The sequence below is a fragment of the Hippoglossus stenolepis genome, chromosome 12 (assembly GCF_022539355.2).
Source record: "Hippoglossus stenolepis isolate QCI-W04-F060 chromosome 12, HSTE1.2, whole genome shotgun sequence".
Lineage (NCBI taxonomy): Eukaryota > Metazoa > Chordata > Actinopteri > Pleuronectiformes > Pleuronectidae > Hippoglossus > Hippoglossus stenolepis.
The window spans coordinates 11,204,813-11,229,975 of record NC_061494.1 but is presented as its reverse complement, the minus strand read 5'-3'; the positions used below and the strand labels follow the sequence as shown (position 1 = coordinate 11,229,975).

At 45.1% G+C, this 25,163-nt stretch overlaps 3 protein-coding genes across 4 annotated transcripts in view; 2 read left to right on the top strand and 1 right to left on the bottom strand.

The window, feature by feature from the left end:
* Window positions 1-118: 118 nt before the first annotated feature.
* tarbp1 (TAR (HIV-1) RNA binding protein 1) lies at window positions 119-12,759 on the top strand. Its single transcript, XM_035173052.2, has 29 exons — window positions 119-1,140; window positions 1,226-1,323; window positions 1,409-1,478; window positions 1,877-2,025; window positions 2,132-2,184; window positions 2,277-2,374; window positions 2,470-2,605; window positions 2,697-2,793; window positions 2,951-3,040; window positions 3,135-3,285; window positions 3,975-4,241; window positions 4,422-4,519; window positions 4,606-4,764; window positions 4,851-5,080; window positions 5,224-5,458; window positions 5,605-5,793; window positions 5,881-6,086; window positions 6,162-6,221; window positions 6,357-6,477; window positions 6,778-6,888; window positions 6,984-7,133; window positions 7,228-7,314; window positions 7,399-7,592; window positions 7,673-7,754; window positions 7,857-8,028; window positions 8,112-8,297; window positions 9,067-9,191; window positions 10,218-10,354; window positions 11,980-12,759. Exons 1-29 carry the CDS (start codon window positions 222-224, stop codon window positions 12,158-12,160), a joined length of 4,851 nt encoding a protein of 1,616 aa, XP_035028943.2. The 5' UTR covers window positions 119-221; the 3' UTR covers window positions 12,161-12,759.
* Window positions 12,760-13,521: 762 nt separating this feature from the next.
* LOC118119253 (5-hydroxytryptamine receptor 1D) lies at window positions 13,522-16,876 on the top strand. The gene is made up of 3 exons (XM_035173055.2): window positions 13,522-13,842; window positions 15,224-15,384; window positions 15,524-16,876. The coding sequence occupies exons 1-3, from the start codon at window positions 13,683-13,685 to the stop codon at window positions 16,832-16,834; spliced, it is 1,632 nt and encodes a 543-aa protein (XP_035028946.2). The 5' UTR covers window positions 13,522-13,682; the 3' UTR covers window positions 16,835-16,876.
* A 686-nt stretch (window positions 16,877-17,562) lies between these two features.
* The window catches only part of slc35f3b (solute carrier family 35 member F3b), a 53,006-nt gene continuing 45,405 nt past the window's right edge, over window positions 17,563-25,163 (bottom strand). For both annotated transcript variants that reach the window (XM_035171740.2, XM_035171741.2), the window contains 5 exons: window positions 24,387-24,606; window positions 21,887-22,012; window positions 20,694-20,886; window positions 20,494-20,583; window positions 17,563-19,808 (listed from right to left, as the gene is read on the bottom strand). In XM_035171740.2, coding sequence (XP_035027631.1) covers window positions 19,573-19,808; window positions 20,494-20,583; window positions 20,694-20,886; window positions 21,887-22,012; window positions 24,387-24,606 — 865 coding nt within the window. In that variant the 3' untranslated portion in view covers window positions 17,563-19,572. The remainder of the gene's footprint in view (window positions 19,809-20,493; window positions 20,584-20,693; window positions 20,887-21,886; window positions 22,013-24,386; window positions 24,607-25,163) is intronic.

Sequence of the window (25,163 nt, the reverse complement as noted above, 5' to 3'; positions counted from 1 at the left end):
TCCATCTATCATCTATCTATCATCATCTATCTATCTATTTATATATCTGTCTCTTTCTCTCCATCCGTTTGTCTATATCTATCTCTCTATCTAATTCCCAACTCTCGCGAGACTCTGAGCTGACGTAGGCGGAAGTTTACATTCCTGAGTAAAACGTGTTGCCCATGGCCGCTGGATGTGAAGCCGGTTCTCAGTAGCTCTCTGTGTGGCAGCTCCCGGTCATGTCTTCAGTGTTGATAGACGCGGTTCTCTCCAGCTCTCCAGACTATGACCGCCTCTTCGAGTCCTTGTCCTGGCCGAGCGAGTCGTGTCCGGGGCCGGAGCGGGTGGAGGCGCTGACGGCTGTCATCTCCGGTCTCGGTCCACTCCTGGAGGACTCGGACTCGTCTCCGTTTACAGCCGAGAAGAGACGACACATTCAGGGTAAAATCGAGTCTGTTATCTGGACGCAGTGTCTGCCTCTCCTCGGCACAATATCCGCACAAGACGCCGGTGAAGCCGCGCGGGGCAGCAGGGAGAGCACGGCCGCTGCCTGCCGGCTTCTAAGCGCTTGCGTCCCGCTGTGTGACGGGGCTGTACCGGGGCGGTTGGCTCGGTGCGTGCTGCCGTGTCTGCAGCGGTCAGAGGAGGAGCCGGGGCGGCTCAGTGTGGAGGCGTCCGGTGAAGTCATGGCTGCGCTCGCTCCAGCTCTGTCAGCGGATGAGCAGCTCACCCTCCGCACCGTGTCCGCTGCCGTGTCCTGCGTGAAAAGCCTCCCCGATGCGCGGCTCTGCAGGGTCACAGTCCGGCTGCTCCTGAGGCTGCTGAGCTGCTGCGGCGGTGCCAGGAAACAACGCGTCCTCCTGTCGATCCTGGACGACCTGAGCTGCTGGCACCGCGCTGACCGCACACCGGTGGTCACAGAGCGGGCCCTGCTGTGCGTGACAGCCGTTTCAGACCACCTGCTGGACCCTCGCAGCCCGGAATCCCCCTCCAGGGAGGCCGACCCTCGTCTGCGCCTCCAGTTCTGGAGGATGGTTCAGGACGGGCTGACGCACCGGGACAGCGTGTCCCGTAAGAGGGCCTTGTACCTGCTGAAGAGGTGCGTGGCCCTGTCCGAGCAGCAGCAGCTGGACTGTCCCCTCTCTCCATCAGCAGAAGGTAAAATGCTTTGATACCAACTTTTATTTATCCATCCTTTATCCTTATCTGCCCTGTTTTCTCACCACTTTTCATATTGTTGCAGGTGCGATCTTGTTCAAATGGGCCCCCAGCAGGAGCGGGCTGCTCAAGGAGTTCTGGGAGGACTACGCTCTGGTGATGGAGACCCTGGAGGAGAACCAGGTAGAGGATTGGTTGGATCACCACAACCGATAGAGGACATGGTGGTGGCACTCTCTCATCCTACTGCTCTCCTTTTCCTGTGCAGGTCCATGTCGTCAGGCCTGTTCTGAACAGAATAGACACGTTGATCCAAACAACACTGAATGATAGTCAAGGTAACATTAGAGTTTATCAGACTGTTGTGCCGCTCCGTCACTGATCTTAATGAAATTCGGCTGCTGATGCTGCTGATAGAACAGTAATGTCAGTGTATTTATGAAATAAATTGAATTACGTGTAGCTTTCCATGTATTTCTTTAAACACATTAATAAGTGGTTTCGTCGGAGCCCATCAACAAAGCAGTGCATTTTTATTTTCTATGTACCCGAGCATGCACTGATCACTAACTGCTGTTTAACAACATTGTAAGGAGTAAAGTGCCACTTCAGATAAGTAATGATTTCTCAGCAATGACTCAAAAACCAAAGATGAAACTTTGCAGAGTTTGCACGTTCACCCCGTTGTTTTTTCTATATTAAAGTCTCTATATGTCTGATGATGTTGTGGCTTCAGGTCAAGGCCTCTTCCACCCGTCCTGGCTGCTGTGTGTTTACCAGCGGATGTTCCACAGTGAGAATAAATCCTTGATGAGAGAGGGAGTGTGTCACCTGCTCGGGCTGCAGGTCCTCGGACAGCCGGCCTTCGCTTTGGCCTTTTCTCAGGTACAGGCCCAGATGCTGTTTATCCAGTGGGATTCAGGCTTATTCGTGCACTTTCAATGAAATACATTTGTTCATTAAGGTTTTTTCTCTTCTTTTGCTTTCTCAGTTTATCGTTGGGCCTTTGATGGATGTTCTGTCGGAAACGTCACTCTTCCACAGGTGAGGTTTTAAATCACTGCAGGTAGTGGTTTGTTTTTAAGTTGTTTTTTTTCCAGCAGTCTTCATCAAATCCACCTTCTGTCGGCATTTAGGTCAGTTGGGCAGAGTGTAGGAGACTGTCCTGAGCTGGGGGCTAAGCTACAAGTCTTCATGGCCACCTTCTTCAGTAGCCTACCACCAGAGAACAGAGGTACAGAAAAAAATAGAAGCCGCAGAGAAAGCTCTGACTCAATTCTCGTTGCCCAAAACCCTCTCCACCTCTGACTGTTGTGTTTTCTTTGTCAGGTTGTGTGTTGCTGCAGCTGATTCAGCAGCTGGGCTCGAAGCACTGGTGCGCCGTGCCCCTCCTCTTCCTCTCCCAAGCTCTATCCAAGCTCCCTCCCGGTCCCCTGCTGGGGATCGACGGACTCACAGCTCTGAGGTTCCTCATCATCACAGTTCCACTCACTCAGACTAGCTCCCGGCGGGTCATTCTGGATGCAGGTGTTCATCTTGTCTGTGGTTTGTTACAGGGAGGTGCTGTGCTGCACCATGATCACACATCAAGTGTTGTTAAGAGGAGCAGCCCAGTGCTCCCTGCTGAACAGCGCCCTCTCTCTCACAGACGTGGTAAGACACAAACAGTGTATTTGTAAAATAGGTAGAAAACCTTACAATTCGATCTTTAGATTTAATTTGATCAAAGCTCTCTACTGCTGGTTCCACATTTTCAAACATCTAAAGCTCTGAATGTACGAAGTTCTGATATTGAACTGTCTTTTTTCAGAGTGCAGTGAGCTTAGATGATTTCTTTAGTTTCCTGATGCACTTCCGGGCAGAGGAGTCACTGTGTAGAGGGACGCAGATCTGGAGTCAGGTACAGTGCATCAGACACTTAAAACCAACATTTCACATGAATAATTTTACGGTTGACTCATTTGCAACCCCCCATGTCTGTGACACCACTGCAGGTGTGCGTTTGGCTGTCGAACAATGAAGGCAGTTTCAAGCCCAGGATTGTGGTTGATGGGGATTCCACTGGTGCTGCCTCAAAGAAAGAAACTGTCAGAAGCTACGTTGAAGGCGAGATGCAGGCGTATCTCCGAGTTCCAGCCAGCACAGGTGAGTCTGACGTGAAGCAGTCTTAGACTGGAATGGCACTCAGTTTAGTACATACCTCCGCCAGGGTCCTTAAAGTCAATCAAGTCAGACCAAATTGTGCACACTCATTTACCTCTTTTACTCCAAAGTTAGCAGGTACATGCCGTTTTTTAAATTGGCAAAAGAGGCTAAAAAAGTCGATTAACTCCTTTCCCATTGCCTGTAGAGGAGTTTGCCTTTTTGTTTTTTTCCCTGGCACGATGTTTGATATCTCGAGCGCCCCGACAACTGAGGCGCTCTCTCACCTCACTGTCTTGCCAACAGTCCCTTCAATTCAATCAAGTCAGACCAAATTGTACACACTCATAGAAATCACTCACCTAAATTTGCCAGATTGTTTCTCATCAGGATCCATTTTTCACTGGGGAAAATGTAAAACAAACACCCTATCTCGCAATGCTAGAGAGTTTCCTGGATTTTCGAGTTTGATCGGATCTGTGCCAAAATTTAATGGTTCTTTCTTTCTTGTTCCTTCCAAGTTTTGAGGAAATCTGATCTGTAGTTTATGCAAAATCCTGCTGACAAACAAACAAACTAACAATTGGAGAAGGGGTGGCCCTTCCTGGCCGAGGTGATTAAATCAATAAGTCTATCTTTGGGTATAATTACACTTTTCACTGTCCAGTAAAGTCAGTTTTCTTGCTCCGCAGGTCAGAGTGAGAGGCTACCTGACTCCAAAGAGGCGGACAAGTTGGCCAGGGCCATTCTGCTGTGTGTGGACATGGAGAAGAGTCAGCCAGGCACAGAGCTCAGTAAAACTCTGGAGTCATTACTCTCTCCTCTGCTGGACACCCTGAGCAGAGTCAGCACCAACATTTACCTTCCTCTGCGCAAGAGTGACAAGAGCCTGCAGCTTGTGCTGCGACTGCTGCAGCTTGAACGATCACCAAGATGTCAGGGTGTCGGAGGAGAGCAAGGTTTGTCAGGATTACGCTGATTTATTTCCGTAGCTGTCCACCCTCATAAATATGCAGTAGGTCAAGCTGAGGGGTACGATAGAGTGTTAGAGCCACAGAAAAAACAATGAATAAAGTCATAATTTATGGAGCCACTCTGGAGTGAGTAACGTTCACCTCTTTTCACTCTGCTTTTCACAGGCGATAGCGTGAGCGTTGCCACGGAGAAGCTCATTTTTAGACTTGCGGAACCAATCCAGGAGTTTATCTTGAGGCGGCTGTGTGGGGAGCTGCAGGAGGTAAACAGCAAGTCGAGCAAGTCACCATCGCTCTGATTAGCACCGAGGCCTTCAGCTCTAACGTGTGCTTTTTTTTTTTATAACAGCTATTTGACTTGGAGCGGGCAGAGCTGTATCTGAGGGTCCTGAGGCAGCTGGTGGTCATGTCTCATTCTGCACCCCAGCACCAACATAAAGTCCAGCAGAGTGATTTCCCTAAACTCATTAAGCACAGCCTCAGGGTCCTTCAAGAACCAAGCCCGCAGGTTCAAACCCCCGCCAGCATCCAGGGTCTTCATACATCAGTTTGATTATTCGTGATTGCTTAATTATTGTTTTTTCCCATCGCTAGATCCCATCGGTGGAACACCAGGTAGCCAAGGCAGTTGCTATGGCATCCCTGGCCACGGTTTGTGATCTCGTGGAGCAGGAAGTGATCCACAGGAGATCAGAGGCCATTTCTGCTCTGAAAGATCTGAATGACTTCTTCTACAGTTCACCTTCTTCTACCTCCCAGAGTCCGTCGCCTCTGGGAAACTTCAATGTACGCCTGCTGAAACCACACACAGGAGACTCTTCAAGGTTTGTGGAAATCTTTTCTAACAATATTACAGTCATGAGAAGGGTCCAACTTTGGCTCAAGAACAATATCCAGAATAAAAATACACTGTCACTAAGAACCATGCTGGGATGATTAGGAATAAACATGTTTCTTCCCTGGTTAGTGATCTAGGTGTGCAGGGGCCTCTGCTGCAGGACTGGGGACGTGTCGCTGCCGACTTCATGCGAGACCAGTGGATTTGTCTGAGCTTCCTGATTAAGGCTGTTGAGATAACCGACAGTTCCAGAGCACCAGACGCTCTCAAAGCTGCGCTGAGCTGCAGCGTGGAGGCCCTGGCACTGCTGCCCAGCGACCTGGTGCTGCCTGTGCTCGCCTTCATGGAGACGGTGCTGCCACAAGTGAGTCTCAGTTAATTTGGGGGAAATTTAAGGAACTGAAATGAGGGTTTGATTTTTGTAATATGAGGAATTTCTTGCAAAAACTAAGTTAAAATCGTATGAACTGTGTTCCTGATGTGTCTGGTTTGGTGACGTTTTGATCCCAGTTACTGATGGTTGAGGAGGCGCTGTGTGTGGAGGCTGTGACTCTGAGCTGGGAGCTGGTGCAGGGACTGAGCACGAATGCCCATGACTTCTGGCCGGCCCTGAGAGGCTTCGTCTCACTGGCTTTCCACCAGAATGTGCTCTTGTTGTCACACACTCAGGCTCTGACAATTGTGGCCACGTTGAAACAGGTAAATCAAGACCTGGATGCTCCTGTGATTTGCTCTTACATACATTCTCCATATGTATACAAATGTGTGGATGTGTGATTGATTTAGATTTCCACTGAGCTGATCGAGCTGTCTCAGTCAAAAAGTGGAGTGTTGGGAGTCCTGCTGCAACACTGCTGTCAGACGTGGCTGCCCACAGACAGAGGCGGCGGCGGCGCTGACCAGGCTGACACAGCGTTTTGTAGCGTTTTCAGCCACATGGACCTGCTCACTGAGGCCTGTGTTTATGGACCAGTGTTCAGGAGAGACCAACGGTAACTTTTGACAGCATTTCTCAGATTTGATATTTTATCTGTGTGTGTTTTTTAACTGTTTTATTTATTTCAAAGACTCGTACAGGATGTCCAAACCTACGTGGAGCAGCTTGGTGAAGATGTCGTTGTTACAAGGTGAGCTGACGTCTTCTAAGCTGTAACGTGGGAGAGCTTGCTCCTTTATGGCTGTAATTTAAAGGACTGCCACTAGAGGTCCCTGCTGCTGTGCAGATGTTTTCACAGTTCGGAACTCCTGCTTTCATTTTCCAGTGATAACAGGGATGATCAGTTCCCTCGCACATGTGTATTGGCGTTCCTCAGCCGCCTGGATCCCTCAAACCCGCAGCATGAAAGAGTGATGGAGGATCTAGTGATGGCTCTGTTGAAAAGGGTAGGTGATTACTCTGAGGATAAGTGCCACAACACTAGTAACAATGTTTTTCCAATGTCCAAAAATATATCAGGAAAATGTTTTCACAATCACATATAATTTTTGGTCATGACAATTCATATTGAAACCTAAAAAATCTCAATCCTTCATCTAATATTCTGGTTCTTATCTTAAACAAGCAAAGTGAAACATGAGCCAAACGAGAAATACTTTGTCTTTGATATGTTAAGTTTAGCATCAGTTGCAACTAATTTAACAACAATTTAAAACCAGTTTCCATCTCCACTTCCCCCCCTACAGGATAACGACATATCAAAGTCAAAAGTGCGTTACTATAGCAACTCCCTGCAGCATCGTATCAAAAACAGAGTGTGGCAAACGCTGCTGCTCTTACTGCCCAAACTCCGAGAGGTGAGAGGATTACACTCAAACTAAGAATCTTACAGGAAATAACGAATCACATAGTAACTGACTGACTGAGTGTGTGTGTGTGTGTGTGTGTGTAGGACTTTGTCTCCACTTTGCTGAACCATGTGTTTGAAGCTGGATTCTGCAGTAACCAAGCTTCAGTCAAGTACCTGATCGAATGGATGATGATTCTAATCCTCACTGACCATCCACAACACATGGACAGATTTTGGGCCTGTTTCAACACGGTGAGCACCCACTCTGGACACCGGTGCACCGGAAAATACCGTAATGTGAGTGAGACCGTAAAATGATTTAACAATGACTGTGTTTTCTCTACAGGATCAAGAAAAGACCAAGACAAGCGTGTGCACCTTCCTGTCAGTCCTCGTCCACTTCAACATCATCATTCCTAACCTTAAGGACAAGGTAAACCCAATGAGTTTCTCCATTCAAACACCATTATTCTTCTTCATCACCTCTTCATCAGATCTCTCCATCTTTGTGTTTAAGGCAGAGCAGTTGCGTACAGCGTTGAACATCATCCTGCAGTGGTGTTTCAACCATAACTTCAGTGTGCGCCTGTATGCCTTACTGGCCCTGAAGAGGGTGTGGAGCTTTGTGGAGGAAGGGGCTGATGGCTTGGGGGGCTTGTCCGCTGTGATCAAGACCTGTTTGAAGCAGGCTGAGGCCATGCAAACCACTGGGTGAGCACATGCCATGTTCAATATTTCACAAAAAGCTGACTGTAGTATGCTAATGTATGATTTTCTGTCTCGCCCTCTAGAAACGCCAACAAAAACTGGATAAGGATCCAGGAGCACTTCTTCTTCGGTGCCTTTCACCCTATCAGAGATTACAGCGCTGAGGTTTATTTTTTGCTAAAAATGAAAAGTCTTGGAACCAATTAGATTTTCACATTTCTGAGGTAACACGATGCACAGTAACATTTTCGTACTTTGCTCTCCTAGACCATATTCTGCACCTTTCCCAGTCTGTCGGAGTTGGCTGACGACGAGTGGATTCCAGCGTGGAAGTTTGAGAAACTGACGTGTTTCTCTGACACTCCATCTCTCCCTGTGAGAAATCCTGCTCGGGACCTGAGCCAGTTCCAGCCTGGAGACTGGATCCAGCAGGACAAAAGTACAGTAGCACCAGCATATCTACTTGTTTGTTTCACACAATAAAGGGGAGAATTGAGGGTATCATGGTGTTGTGTCACCCAGCTGAGCAGGATAAGGAGGAGCGCTGGGCCGAGGTGCAGAAGAAGATCACTCCCTGGAAGTTGGGGATCCAGGAGCAGGAGCCAGAGCTTCAGTTGGCTCCCCCACAGAGGGCTGCTCGACTGGGCAAACTGCACGGCGCCCTGCTGGTGGTGGCCTCGCTCATAGACAAACCCACCAATTTAGGAGGTCAGGAGCAGCACAACACGTTACCTAATACATCTATAACAACAAAATTTGCTTTTAATTTAAACTCCACAAAAAAACGATTAACTTTTTTCCCCATTGCCAGTGGAGGAGTTTGCCTTTTTGTTTTTTTTTCCCCTTGTGCGTCATACTCGACATCACGAAGTTAGTACGTTCACCTGGGGGACTCATTCCCATCACTGCCGATCGTAAACGATTGAAACTCTTGTCGACTGCAGATTCCTTTAACCCGGGAGTGAATGCTGATTGTATCCATTCCCAATGTAGACAAAAGCCAGATGTTAGTGGTTGTTTAATCAGAAAATACAGTTAATTTTAAGTTTTCTCAATGGAGACCTAAGACTCAGCTTCTATTTAAAACCAAACCAAGACTTTAGACAGGAAATGCCCACCTCACATCAGCTCTGCAAATGTATGTTTTTTTTTTTGTGTCTGACGATAAGAAGCTGAATCAATTCAAATGTGTTTACAGAGGAAAAACCCATTTTCAAAACCAATATTGATACTGTGTGATGTAAGCAAGAACACTGGTGTGGATGTTCTGATAATGTTTTACTTTCATTCATTAAAGGTGCAGCTTTTTTATATCTGTCTGTGCCCATGATGACCAGTATCTATTTAATGTTGAGTCATCGTTGCCACAGATGACCCGGGCCTCAAGTGGTCTCATTGACCCCTGAGCTCTCTATAGTAGACAAACCATCCTCACTTAGATGGTTCACACATTTCTCTTCATTTGTTGTTGTTCTAGGTCTGTGCAGGACCTGTGAGATATTCGGTGCCAGTGCTCTGGTTCTGGACACCCTCCGCCACGTCGGGGACAAACTCTTCCAGGCCCTGAGCGTCTCGTCTGAGCTCTGGCTTCCTCTGTTAGAGGTAAATTGCATAAAGTGATGTGGCATTTCACCCCAGTGATTATGATGTCCACTTTGTCTTTATATAACTCCTTCTCCCAGTGGGTTATGGACCTGAGAAGTGTGTGATTTGATCTGGTTAACTCAGGGTTAAAATTGTCTCAGTCAAGATTAACATCAACTCAACTGCCAGCAGCAGCCAGAACAGCTGGATACCGACGCTGCAGTTCTCCTAATGGCACTCTGTTCTGCTGCCACCGAGAAAACTGTTACACGTATTATGAACATCTTTCTTGCAATTAGAAGAAAGCATTTTTTTGTACGTGTTATAGTTTCAAGAACGAAATTAACTCTTAATTGCGCCTTGGTGGTGTATTTGAGAATTTCTAGCTTTGTTTGTATGCTGCTGTCATTGCACACCCATACTTGTCACCAATTCTCTTTAATGACCAAACCTGGCTGCACTTTTGTTATATACCCTGCAAAGCCTAAATAAAAAGATTTAGATTTAAATACTTCTTCCACTTGAACTTTACCGAAACTACCTATCTTTTTTGTAAACTTTGATATTTCTGGCTCCAGTGCAAGAACCACCGAAATGGAAAGGGGCAGCAACCCAAGTCCAAGTTCCCAAAATTATTTAAATGTTTGATTTGAATTCCAAGGAAACAAATGGTCCATCTGAAATCAGCTGATATGTTTTTTTCATTCTCAACATGGAGCAGAAAAAGTGATTTTGATGATTTCAATGTGAAAACCTATATCAGATTTTCATGTATATTCCATATATAAAGATGGACTTTATCATAGTTCTTGAAAAGTGAAGCCAAAGCATCTGATCGCCACCTGGTGGTTGGCTGCATTATAGATCATAAACCCTGCCTCCTCTATGTTAGTGGCTGGGACATAAAAAGTCATAGTACAGTCATTTTAGGTGTTTCTTATCACCCTGATATATGTTGAAGTGTAACATTTCCCAATTGGTTTTAATTCATTATTTGATGCTATAAAAACTATTATTAAATCATAACCTGTATCTGTCCATCAGGTGAAGCCCTTGGAGCTGACTGACTTCCTGCAGGTGAAGAAGAGCGAAGGGTACTGTATTGTTGGCGTGGAGCAGACCGCCAACAGTCAGAGTCTGCAGGACTATCAGTTCCCTGAGAAGACTCTCTTACTTCTTGGGTATGACCTCTTTATATACAGGCTTACTCTAAGTAAAGCCATAAAAATGCTTTTTCCACCGACCATTAGTGCATAAATGCATGCAAGCCTCTGCTTTCCCATGCCCTTGTGACTCCCACATAGATAAAGGTTTGAGCTGACGAGACATATTTAATGTTATCTCACCGATTTAGAGCGTTTCCCCTGCGGTATCTGCACCTCTCCTCCCCGCGCTGAACCTGTCGGGGCACGCCGGGCTGTAATTGGCTCTCCCTGAGGACAAGGGTTCATGGAAATGAATTACACGAACCAATACAAGCGGTGTGATGACTGCCACTGAAAAAAACCCTGAACCTTTTATCTAGTTCAGTTCATGACGCTGCCCTGTGGTCAACGTGACACAGACAAGTCATGTAGTCATTTTTAGAAATGAACATATCGGTAATTATAAGCAAACAGTGGCTGCGTGACTCACTCCTCACCAAATGTGTACGGGGGTTGTGCAGCTGGCCTGGCACAGAGAGAGAGGGATCATATTTATTGCATCTGTGTAGGTGTCTTGTTTTGTTTTAACTTGTGAAGTCACAAAGGCGTGAGCTGCGCTGTTAACTCAAACACCCCATGTGTGAACTGAATCTTGAGGGCTTTCACAGCTGTGTGCACGCAGCACCGCCCTGCCTCTAATCTCTCATCAGGTGGCCATTATCTCACCCAGTTGCACTCGAGATAAATGTAGCTCATCAAATCACGCTTCCTCGCTGCGCGGCGCCCTCTGTGGACTCCCTGAATGCCCAAACTCGTTACCTCTTTATGTTTGCTTTGCATGGCCCATACTGCCTGAGCGCAGTATATGCTCAGTTGATTACAGTTTGAATTACTCGTGAGTCATCATGAGAAAATGAAGGACTAACTTTGCTTTTAGCAGCAAGGGCTCTTAAATTAAATCAAATGGGTAGCACCATTAAGTCGAATGAAAGCGAGAATTTAAAATAATGTTGATTTTACTGCAAAATAGACAACCAGGGTTAGATGGATACGGCAGCAGTCTGCAGATGGTTGGTCTCATACCCGAGTACATATTGGGCAGTCAGTGCGAGTATAATTATAATAATAATAGTAAATTATTGGTATTACAGTAATTATTTGTATTTTAATTGGATTTGGGATTGAGAGCAATAACATTTTCAGATCAATACTAACTAACCATACTAGGAGTGAGGGTCAGCAGGGAGGCTGAGGGGGGGATGTGGTCAGAGTGGCCTCCCCCCTGACATGATGCAGTGCATCACATCCAAATTTATCTAGAAAATACAATTTCATTGAAGCTGTTCTGTATCCTCTGTTGATCTGAATTCTCTTTGGAAAAACACTTCCTCCTGACAGAACACATTTTTTTAATAAGCAATGAATCATCTCCATGGGTACAAGGAATATTTCAACATTTTGGAAAATATCATTTTCTTGCTGAGAGTTGGATGAAAACATTGACACCACTCTCTCATGTTTGTATTCATCATACAGATGTGACAGTGGTATCAAACTTTGCATCTGACTTTCAGGAAGAAAACAAATAAGTATATTTCCCAAAATGTTAAACTAGCCGTGATGTCCCCTTGATAGATATTTTTCACTTTCTCTTCTTTTAGCAATGAACGGGAAGGTATTCCTGCCAACTTGCTCCAGATGTTGGACGTCTGTGTGGAGATCCCCCAACAAGGGGTCATCCGCTCCCTGAACGTGCACGTAAGCGCGGCCCTGCTCATTTGGGAATACACGCGGCAACATCTCGCCTCTGGTTCAACTGAGGTCGACGCCAAACGCAGCTGAAGGAGAAACCTGCAGTGTGGACCTGTGACGTGACGTCTGACCTCCAGATGTTGACCGTGCTTGATCGTCTGTGGTAGCGAGCGTAAGAAGAGTCTGAGGCGACTTTAAATTAAAATGTCATCAGCTCGGGGACGTGGAGATGCTACATAATGATTAATGTCTGGCCCGTAAGGATTTTCACATTCTATCTGGACAGGGATCTCTCAGGTTTTAATGTGGTCAGCAGTCATCAGTACTGTGCTTGTGCCTTAATGAGAGTCATCACTTCTGGTTATTACAGTGAACTATTCCACTGGGCCTGCTGTCATATTAATGCAGCCAGTCTGTGTGTCTCTATCAGCAGCATAAATGGAAATCTCCTGCTTTGATGAGGAAGTGTCTTGTTTATGTGAGCACTTATTATTCGCCTCAGAGCACCAGGACTGGTTCCTGATGTCCTTATCCAGCAAAGTGTCACACATTATATATTAATACTGCATTTGTTTGTAGGCTTTAATACATTTCATCTCATTGTCATTGTTTTTATTGGAGTTTGTGGTTTTAAATTGCAAACGGTCTTGTTTTATACAGTTGAATAAATATAAGCTGATTATTTGTTTTATTATTGTTGATGTTATTGTTTTTTTAATTTGGATTCAAAGATGAACTGATTCGATTGTGATGGTCAAAGGTCAACAGCGTCTCTGATCGATGGAGCTCACTGTTACCATGGCAATGTTAAACACTACCACCATGCGAAAGTGATGCTGGCTTTGATCGGATCCTTCAGCGTTACTACACTAGGTTACTATTCTATACACTATATGAAATGCTATATTCATACATACAAGACACAAACTATTATACATGACAACACTTTATTAACAACAAGGTTAAATTCAAGGAGAAATGAACAGGAAGTGTTGGAAAGGGATCATTAGCAATGATTTATGGGATGTGTAGTTCCTTCACTCTTAAAGGTTCAGTGTGTAGAATTTAGTGCATCTAGTGTGAAGTTAGAAACAACAATTTGTACAATGTAGATGAAACACACAAGTGAAAACATCACTAGGATTATTTTATATTCAATTTCTGCCAAAGTTTCACCTAAATCTTACACACTGGACCTTTTAGGTAGTTATGTACACATTATTGATTGTAGCTCCGGATCAAATGTTTCATGGTCATGACTCATCTAGTAGCTGGTCGGCCTGGTTCCATACTTTAAACTGTTTATAAGGATTTTCTGAAACGTCAGTGGAGAAAAGGAATCCGACATTTACTTCTGGGGAAACCAGAAGCTTAATAAAAGTGGGCGGTCACTAACAGGAGAGTTGAAAACTATTCTTCAGGTTGAACTCAATCCCCACACCGATGAGCTGTACCGCGTGTCCCTCCCTCAGGGAACACTAGTCATACCCACAACCTCCAGACTCACCTGGAGAGCAGATGGAGCAGCTCACTCCAGTCACTCGTTTCTTTTCCCCGTCGAGTCGCGCTTGCTCGTGGCTCATCATGAGAGGACGGTAGATGTGAGTGGGACATGGAGGAGCTGGGTGGCTCCTGGTCCGAGCCCCGCTCTCCTCTGCAGGCTGCGGCGGGGAACGGGAGCTGGAGCGGGGCGGCAGGACTCGTGGTGTCCGGGCGGACTCAGCTGCTGCTGGAGATCCTCATGGTGCTGATGTGTTTGGGCGCAGTGACAGGTACACGATCACCTGACCACATCTCATTTAGCTTCTAAAGCAGCAGCAGCTCATATACAAAACTTTTACTCTTTTATAGGCCTACTGGAGATTTAGGATTGCATTTCAAAATCTGAAATATTTGAAAAATGATCTGACTTTCAGAACTGAAATTAAGATCAATGTTCTTGTAATGGAATATGTATTTGTCTTTGGTTATCTTTTCCAACAACGTTATATGTGGCCTGATCATTATAATAATTTGAATGTAATTTGTTTTCGTATGACCAGTCAGGCACAATAATTTAAGTGCAAATATGTTAACATGTTGTAATTCTAGCTGAATATTATTAAGCATGTTGACACTTTACTGTGTACAAGTATGTGGCAAGATCATAAATAAAGTGAAGGTGAGATTCAGAATTTCATCTAAAAGATAAAAAACTGCAGCATTTAAGTTGAATTTAAAACCACATTATAATATCTGGTTGTTGCCCAAGTGTGAAAATCAGCTGATCTTGGATACAGAGTACAGTACAGATGAATTTGTATGTACAGTATTATGTGTATGTGTATTTGAAGGTGCAGACAAACAGTGGATCACTCTAGGGAATCATTGAAATGGTGAAAGGAGATATTAGACGTCTTTAGTGCATTAAAACATTTTATTTTATAGAAATATATTCTTCATCTGCATCTTTGCTGAAGTCTTTACCAGTTATTAACCGTTATCTGGCATTTGTCTAGCTGTTATTGATTGAATAAAACCACACCCCTTTGACCGTCACAAGGTCTTAGCCAATCTCGAGGCCACGTTCTCACTTAACAGGGAATAAATGCTTGTGCTTGCAGGTCTATATAGAAAACTATAACTCACACATATCAATACACAAGTGTCAATGCCCTTGTGTATTGATGTTTGGCAGGTCCCGGATGACACACACCCGGGACCTGCCACTGGGCTTCAGTGGCTCAATACCTTATGTGATCCTGGTTCATTTATATGGCTTTTAAATCCTCTTCGGGAGATCTCATCCATCTCTATTGTATTTTGGTGGTGGCAGAAAAAGCAGATTTCAATACCTGAACAATTTAATCCATAATTAACTGCATTGTACCTTGGACTCTTTATATCATGTCTATTTTATCTAACAAAGGGGGCTGGGGACTTCTCAGTAAGGTCATGAGGTCAGTATTATGCAATACTATGTAGTATCATAATCAAGTTTGTAATACTTGTTTCCTCTGATAATCCACAGTTGTGAAATCAAAGGTTTACTACTCAGTAGATATTGTCTCTATTGCTTTTTAACAAATGGAAAATGTGGTGCAGAGTCCAACCTGTCTGACCTCTGTGTGTGTGTGTGTGTCTGTGTGTGTTTGTGTTTATGTATATGTATAGGTAATATTCTTGTCATTGCGATTGTGGCTTCAACCAAGACTTTCCACTCTGTGGCGTCCGTGCTGATCATGAACCTGGCCATCAGCGACCTCCTGGTGGGCGTCGGAGTCATGCCATTTGTCGCTCTGTCCATCATGAACCATGGATGGGTAGATTTCTCTGTACGTCACCTCTGTTAAATGTCACATGTCACCATCAGTGTCTGACATGACCTGAAGCTGACATCTCATGTTATAACACCTGTTTTCTTTTGTTCCATGAGTGTGCACATGTTGACGTTGTGTCTCTCCTGTCTGACAGCACCTCTGTATGTACGTGGGCTACACCTCCTCTGTGTACTGCACAGCCTCTGTCCTGACACTAGCTGCCATTGCTCTCGACCGCTACCACTCCATCATGGACTGCCTGCGCTACAGCTCCCGCTGCACCCTGTGGAGGACCGGCGCTGTGGTGCTGTGGATCTGGCTGCAGGCTCTGGCCACCAGTTGCCCTCCCCTGCTGGGCTGGAGCTCTGTCAGTTACATGGTCCCCATGTACAGCTGTGCCGTCAACTGGGCCAGCAGTCCCAGCTACACGGCTTTTATGGCCGGCCTCTCCTACCTCGTACCTGCGGTGGTCATCCTCTTCTGCTACGTGAACATTGTCAAGGTGGCACGCAGCCACGCTAGGAGGATTCATACCTTAGAGGACGCTGTCCAGCGAAGCAGGAATCAGACCTCTGCCTTCGCTCCTGGAGTTTCACCTCAGCTGCATCAGTGTGGGACGCTCCACAACCCCTCTTCACTGATCTACCATGTGAGTGGCCAGTTTGTGCCTGATGTCACTAGAGAAGACGGAAGTAACATCAGCCCTGCTCTCCCTAATTCTGCTGCAGAGCAGAGTAACTCTTTATCCAGACGTCTGGTCTCCATCTTGGCTCCCAGCTCCTCCCAGCCTCCCCCTGAGAACTCCCAGCAGCACCATAACCAACACGGAGTGGTGCGTCTCTTCCTGGTCATCTCAGCCTTCTTCTTCTGCTGGACACCTTACGTGGGTGTGGCCCTCGTTCAGGCCACGGAAACTGCAATTTCCGGCCAATCCAGCCTTGTCCCGCCCTCTGCTGTGACCTTTTCATACTGGCTGGTGTTGCTGAACTCTGACATCAATCCTCTTCTGTATGCTCTGCTCAGCAAACGTTTCCAGGGGGCCCTTCAGGGACTTAGGCAAAAAATAAGAGCACGCCTGGGAAGTGTGGTGGGCAAGGCAGGGGAGGTCAGAGCCGAGGGAGACGACTACAGGAGTAGCGAGCCCTGCTCTCTGAACACCATCCCCATCAGCCCACCGTCCAGCACGGAGAGTTCAACCTGTGATATCTCCAAGTATTCCCCCTCCATCCTCCCTGTCAGCACGGACCTCAAACATCTTCCTGACGAGCTTCTATGCAAAGTGTGTCGGACTGAAAACAACTCCTCATCTCCAGACCGTGGTGGCGACAGGCGGGTGGACAGGTTGCAGGTTCCCGCTCGGCCACAGGAGGGCAAAAGACTACCGTTCTCTGCTCTGACCAGGGAGCGACAGGCCACGTTCCTCTATGGCCAAATAACAGTGAGAGTAGAGCATGATGTGTGTTAATGATGTGTTAGTGATGCAGGAACAGTGTCTACCACATCAGACTGTGACTCCATATTCATTATGTATCAATGTATTTATTATTTGAATTAACTGATTCAACTTTTGGTCCATAAATTTAAAAAAAAAAAGTTTTTAAAAAATACTTTGAAACCCAAGTTGGCATAATACTTTTGCTTGTTTTGCCCACCAGAAGTCCAAAGTGCAGAAATTACATGAATTTACAACTAACAAATGCTGTAATCAGTTATATTTTTAGTTTTTCTGTTTAAGAAAACTGCTGAAATTAGCAACTTATTTAAATTGGAAAAAAAACAAACCCTTATTGAATATTTTCATAATTGAAAGATGTCCTGTTTTTTCCTCCCAGATAAACCGATTAAATTTGTCTTTTTATAAAGATACAGAAAATGCTCATCCCTGTTTCCCAGTGCTGGGTATTGAATATTCAAATGTTCCATTTTGTCTGATCAACACTTCAAAACCCCTCCAATTATTCCATTGACTTGCACATGAGACAAGTAAAAGCAGCAAATGTTGGCCTTTTGCTTGAAATATGACTCAAATTATTACAAGACCACAGCAATATATGCAGATAGATATTATATCAATCATTTGATCGACTAATCATTTATATTTTCAGGCTTCTCGTGAACATTTACATTGATCAGTAATTGGAAAGAGCAAGGACTGCAACACTGAGGAGGTAAACAAACCCGGAGAAGCGGATGTATTGAAAAGAATATTTTATGTAGTACATGTGATTACACTTGAAGACACCCAACAGTAGATCTAACAAACCCGTCATTTATTCACGCTCATAATGATCTCTTCCTCAAATGTGATAATCATATGTTGCATCTCAGTGTAAAAATCGTCATTCCTTACAAAGGTTTACATTTATGTCTAGCAATAATTCCAGAGGAATACAATATTATTATTTATTGTCATAGAGAATGACAATGGGAAACGGTGCTAATGTTCTCTATAGCAAAACCAAAGAAAAGGCAGTGAAGTGGACTCGTCAGCTGTATCTGCTCATACAGTATGTGCATGCTCGTCCTGTAGCTGTTTCTCAAAGTTAGCCGGCGAACAAATGCAAAAAATATTTTTAAAAAGTGTCAATGACGCGTCAAGAGTTTGTTTTTTAAAAAAATGCATCACGGTTAGATGAGTAGAAGAAGGATAGTGAGTCTCTCTGCAGCGGTCCGTCATGGCACTGTTAAAAAAACAACTAAAAAACTGATAGCGAGCGTGTGTTGGTTCGAGTGATGTGTTCGTACATTCACAACAAGGCAGCGTTTCCACCAGAGCTCCCGGCGTCGTTCATCTCGGTCGCCTCATGAAATGCGATAGAAGAAAACAGAGGCTGTGAGACTTCGACGAAGAGCAGGGGTTTTCCTTTCTGCGTCAGCACACCTCTCCTCGAGCTGCAGCGTGACCATTCTGTTACTTTCCCTAGAAATGAAATCATTTCACTTAGAACCGTCGCAAATTAGATTGTGAGCGTAGAAAGTTTAAATGTGACGGGAATTCAAAGAGAGGCTCAGTGACGGCTGTGTCTGAAGTTCAGAGTCATTAAAGGGGTAATTCCAAGTGTTCACGTCTTTTGAGAAGCTGTTAAGTGCTTTAAGTCCATCCTTAGATTTGGATACCTGAAGCATTGCTTGTGACATTTAGCTATTATTTGAATTACCTGCATGGTTAATTTTTGTTTGCTGCCAGCGTCTCGGCAACAGGAAACGTGAGGCAAACGCTTCGAAGATGGATTGACGGCCCTAACCCTCACAATTTTTTGACAAAACAAAGCTCAACCATGTCATGCATTGAAAACATATTAAACACTGGCTTTAGATCTGTCGTGACAAAACTGCAGGCCTGAGCGATGGGTGTCGGCACCAACAGAGCGGGAGTTCAGCCTCTGGAAAGCACAGAACCACAGGCGGCCAATCAGTGTGGTCAGAAAGGACCAGAGCTCTGCTCCTGGACGCGCAGGGTGAGGTGTCGTGAAAGCCTCTCCAGCTCAGATTGATCCTCAGATGTCCCGACAGGTCCCTTCGCGCCAGATGAGCCCATCGATGCTCCACAGCTCCAGGACACAAGAGGTGTGACACACGGCTATGTACAGTGCACGAAAGGCAGGTATTTGTCAGAAGTTTACACCTGAGGGGGGCGCCGCTGCAGGGCCTCCCCTTTTGTTTTCAGGCATTCAGCATTTTTAGGCATTCTTCTTTGGATCTCGAATGTGTGCACTAGTGTGTGTTTGTGTGTGTGTGTGTGTGTGTGTGTTAAAGCCAGCGAGTCCACAAGGTGTGAGGCCGTCCTCGAACAAAATGTCTGTCATCAGGCAAGTTGGTAAGTTTTCCCAGGCGCGAGGGTGTGGTGAACAGATGGAATGATTTAAGAGGTACAGGAAAATCAACACATGACTCAATCATTATCAGATGTTATACCTGCTGTTGTAATTTTTTGGGGGGCACAAAAGGAGTACAATTGATATGAGCCCATGCACCAGCTCGGATTCGTTTTGAGTGGAGTGGACGCCAAATAAATGATATGTAATTAATTCCTCTTGCATTTCCGATCAGAGGAGAGTCACGGAATCTTTTTGGCCAGGGAGCTGTGAGAAAAGCAAGGGGGGGGCACCAGGCAGGTTCAAATGTCCCGACATCAACACCAACAGAGGCGTTAACGTGTCTCCCTCCCCGTGTCTGTGTTTGCATCGTTACACTTCGTTGGAGTCAATGTGTAAAGGTGGAGGTCCTGGCTCTCCCTCTCCAGTTGAGCCCGGTGGTGGCACCCGCCTCGACGCTGCCCTCTGCCGGCTCGTCGCGTTTGCGCAGCTTGGTGCTGAGCTGGATGATGCACTGGTCCCAGTCCTCCGGTAACAGCAGCATGAGGAAGCCCAGGCAGATGATGAACACAGCGATGAGGCGAACCGTGTTGAAATGGATTTCACATGTGTAGAGGTCCACCACTGTGAAATGAAGATAATGAATTAGTATGAGCATATTTAGGACTATATATATATATTTTTAAATTTATATTTATTTAACAATTAAAGGTTCAGTGTGTAAGATTTAGGTGAAAGTGATCTATTGGCAGAAATTAAATACCCAGAATGGGCCCTTTATATTTACATCAGGAGTTTTTATTACAACTGAAGGTTTACACAGGTTCTCTTTCATGTTTGGAAGAGGAGGGTGAGGTGAGGGTATTCAGCTGCAACATACAACTTCACCACTAGATGTCACTAAATTCTACACACTGAACCTTTAAAATTAGATTAGTCAAAATAAGATACTCTTTATTAATCCCGCAATGGGGAAATTAGAAAGAGGACAGTTAAAAAGAGTCATCAATAAAAGTAATGGAGGAATCATTAATAAATAGAATAGAAATTATAAATACAGAGTAAACATATATTAATGAGTTAAACAGTTAAATGAGTTAAAGAAGAATTTATAGGATTACTCTATTATTATTATTAAAGATTATGTAAGACATAAAATGACACAACAAGAAGGAACCAACTTTGAAATTAAAAGTTGTCATTTAAATATACAGTTGATAATAACCTTTGGAGGAAATTAAACGCCATCAAATGTTAAATGGTGTCTGGATCAATAAATTGCGTCTGAGAGAAAAGCCAAGGGACTTACTGGCATTTACAGGAACACTTAGGACGATGCCAAGTGAGATTAATGTCGGGTACGTTATCGCGATGCCAAAGTTCACCAGGACGTTGAAAGCTGAAATCAGAGCGGTAAGAAAAAGCTCAGAAACTGATATTCATGTGTTAGGTTATTATTACAGTATCATGTATATGCACTGCATTGCTTCACGTGACATCTTTCCATACCAAAAAGCAGGCCTGCGACCCCGCAGAGGTAGGCCCAGGGGATGTTTTCAGGCGAGCCGAAGTACTCCACGTGGGTGAAATACAGGATGACCGGCACGAAGCTGATGAAGACAAAGTTGGCGCTCCCAACGATGCTCAGAAAGAGTGCGGCCTCTCCAAATTTGGCACTGCCCAGGACCATCTTAAAAAGCACCTGAGGACAGCGAAGGCAGGTAGAGTGACGAATGAACAAAAATCTGCCCCCTCAAGGAGCAAAGGAGGTACTGCGGAGGACGCACCTGCCAAGTACCTGCCCCGTCTCTGGCACAGGGCGGCTGCTGTCTGTTTATCACATTAGGCAGCACTGACAGCTGGGGCAGAGGACACCAGAATATAGCTATTTATCACGTAACCTCCTTGATCGGGACATCACAGCCTGAGGCCGGTGAGCATAGAACACACGTATCAATTGCTCCTGTCACTTCTGTCTCTCATTTCATAATCTTCCACTGTCTTCTGCCCCCAAGTTACATAAGCAGAAGGAAGCTAGTGCTCGATTTCTTACATAAGACTATTCATATATATGATTTGCATATCTTTTCTTGCACTGCAAAGAAAAGAAGTATCACTTCAAGTGTGTGGAAGAACACAAGTACCCGTTCTAAACGTGCCTTTTTAGAATGTACTGTTTGCTTGATCTGTGTTAAAGCTCTGGAGCTACTTCAGAATTATTCATTGTCATTAGTGAGTCCTCCTCAAACAGTTCTACAATGTACTCCCACTTTTAATCGCTGGACATGTGCAGAACTTAAATTAACTCACTTAACTTACTGTCACTGTTTTTAATGAAATTAAGCTGAATTTGCTTTATTATTGTTCAAGTGTGTGGTTTGTATATAAAAGTGTAGTTAACTAGTGTTGTTTTATTTCATACGTTGCCAGTCAGCTATTTCAGGTGTCTGTTAAACAACAAATTGCTAAAGAGGAAGTGATTCTATAAATGTGGTCTGTGTCAGTCCGATATTAAAATGTTATTAATATTGAAGGTATCACGTGTTCGAATAGAAATGCACCAAACTCTGTATGGCACTTCCTTGGGCCATTAACAACGCACATGTCGAGTGTGAAGCCGGTGAGATGAACGGTTTGGGACATATGTGTTCAAAAGAAAGACATTTGTGGAATTAGTAGTAGTAGCAGATGCGAACGAATACCTTGTAGAGTGCGGACATCGATGCAGAGGCCACAACAAACGTAATGCCGATGACTGAGTGGCTGTGGAATCCATCGGCGTAGGTCATCATCACGATGCCTGCTATGGCCAAGATAGCAGCTACTATCTGGAGAGAGAGAGAGAAGGAGAGAGGAGTAACATCAGTGAATGACGGATGGGCGACATGCTGCTCACAGCGTGGTGATAAAGACGCTCGGGACGTCACACAGCCGGCACACATGGCCCCCACTTTGTTATCCACTGCTGAAATCACAGGCTTCACAGGAAAAGGCTTGTAAATGGTGTAATTAGTGAGTTTTGGTTTATAGCCGGCAGATTGTCCGTCTGCTGTTTACATTATCTCACATGCAGCCGAGCACAAACAAAATCTGCTCTCGCATTGACACCAGCGGGAGAGGGGGGCCAACACAGGACAGGTAGCTTCCACAGCGTCGGCTTGATTGTCCGGCATCGATTTCCGTTACTCTGCCAGCATGTTTACAAACCAAATACCCCCCTGGACCCAACGCTTCCCCACCTCTCCCTCTCCCACACCACCCTCCCTCCCTCGCCTGTACTATAATCTCAGCTGCATGGCGGCATCGAACCATCTGTTTCATCCTGAAATCTTTCAGCTGCGTCTTGCTGCTTTTACAGCGTTCGACTTTGCCGTGTGAGTGTTTTGAGCGCGCGTGGTCGTAGCTGTGCGTGCAACACAGTGAAGAAGAACAGCAATATGGATGAGGGCCGCGGTCCAGCTGAGTGGATGAGCTTTGCATTAAGGAGGTGTCAGGAAGATAAATGAGCCGTGTGTTTTTACGCGGCCAAAGCCCTTGGGTATCTTTGGCAAAATGGCTCTTTCTGCACTGCAGGCTGCCCGTCACTCACAGCCACACCTTTCGTTTCCAGCGCAGGGCCGTTTGCTTACAGGGTCAGTGAACCCTGAATGTGTTGGTGTGTTAGTTTCTCCAAGTGTTTCAGCAAAGTGCGAGGGAGGAATGGTCCATGACACCTGTGCAGTGAGCAGCTTATGTGTGATTACGGTGATTTATAGCAGTGTGTGCATGTGTGCAACTCCCTCTGCAACTTATCAAACCAAAACACATTCCACATTGATGAAATGGCTCCCCCCGTGACCTTCCAATATGTACACTGAACTGTGCCTGTGCTGTTTTGAGCCAATGAGACAGAGCCATTCTTTATACACAGCATTACAAGAAAGACTTCCCCCATCTCTCTCTCTCTCTCTCTCTCCTCCGTCACTTTCATTACAAACTCGTCCAAGATCCCCTGCATTGCTGCAGACATCCAAACACTGCAATCTCCACCACCAAGCCAGAGAGAGAGAGAGGGTGTGTAAGAGAGGGAGAGGGGGTGTGAGGGTGTAAGAGAGGGAGAGAGAGAGAGAAGCGACATTATTACAGTACTTGTCTCTCACTGAGGCCTCTCATCGCAGATAATGGGGGTGGGGAGCAGGGGCATGCACAGGGGAGACATGGTGCGGTTGGGAGTGCGTGAAAGAAAGAAATATCTGCAGAGTGGCTGCAGAGATATGAAACTCTCAATTCACAAAGCTAAACCCAGACTCCTCTGCTTCCCCCTGCCCATCCGGATAAATCAGGGACATACACACACACACACATCCAGACACACACACAAGGAGGCACATTTGAATGACACAGTGATCATTGGGGGGACATCACTCTGTCACACAGGTAACATGCCCTCTACCTGACTGTGCTGTGTGTGTGTGTGTGTGTGTGTGTGTGTGTGTGTGTGTGTGTGTGTGTGTGTGTGTGTGTGTGTGTGTGTGTGTGTGTGTGTGTGTGTGTGTGTGTGTGTGTGTGTGTGTGTGTGTGTGTGTGTGTGTGGTTCACACATTCAACTGCCACTTGTTATTGACATTCCTTTGGGTGTCATGTACACAGACTCTTTTCATCATCACCAATAAACTCAACCTTTGTCAACTAAGGCAATGACAGACAGTGTGTGTTTGGCACAATGAGAATTTTTGTGTTAAATATCAATGAATCGGATCCTTTGGGTCAGGACCGCTCCATCGGGTCACTACACCACCCTGATTGGTGGGAAAACCAGGATTAATTTGCCTCCTTCATTAAAATAATGAAATAATATCACTTCGTACAGTAGTTTCCATAAAATAAAAGTTACATTGAAAATATAAATTATGAGCATATTTACACAGATGTTATAAAACATCACAAACAGGAACTTTTTGTATTATTCTAAATTAAATTACAGCAATTTCGGTATGCAAATGACTTTCTTTAGACGGCTGTTTGTTTTGTTTGTTAACATCTTGTTTATTACAGGTAGGAGTTGTTTATAGCCTGGAGTGTACAACCCCAAAAATCATTATTTCATCCACTTTGCTTTTTGTGACCTGTACCCAAGACTCTAAAAATACAGCACCTCCATTTGTTTCTCTGGAGAAAGCTGCAGGCAACAAAAACTTCAAGTGTGCACGCAGTCGTACTCACCCTGACGCCCATGAAGCGATCTCTGAGCACAATCCAGGAGAGCAGGAAGACGAAGGCCTTGTTGCAACAGAAGAGCGCCGACGCGTCTGTTGTGTTGATCTTCCTGAGGGCCTGCAGGTACAGGTAGTTGGTGAGGATCCACAGGAGGCCGAAGGGAGCGACCTTGGTGAAGAACACCTTGGGGGTCAGCCCGTCGTCCCCGAAAAACCTGCTGCACTCCCTGTGCAGAAACACAACACACAGCAGAGTGTGAGCATATGGGAAAATATGGTGCAACCATTTTTAAGAGGTGATTCATACAGTTTTATTATGGCCTGGTGCTTTAAATCAATATTTATGAATATAAGCAGCTTGGAAACCACAGGAGTGAGTAAAGTTATTCCCACAATAACAGTTACATCTTAATGAGCATTGCATCACAGTGTGTGTGGGATCAACTTCACTCCGCTGGAGGAATGGGTACATATTTATGAATACAATCAGATCTGCCACGAGGCACTGAAGTGAAATATATCTGACCTTAAATTCATCTTTCTCTGTCAATTCAAACAAAACAATTTATTCTCTGGTCAGTTGGTTTGTCTATTTCCATCTAATGGAAGTAACAATCAGTCGGCTACAGTGTAGGAGAAACAACATTATAACAATATAATTAACAATGGAATATTTTAGCTGCTTTTCTTGAATTTGCTATTTACCTACAATGGGTCAAACCTCAGACACGAGTATGAGACTCAACTGCAGCAGACAAACACATTAAGCTTGATGCAAACACAA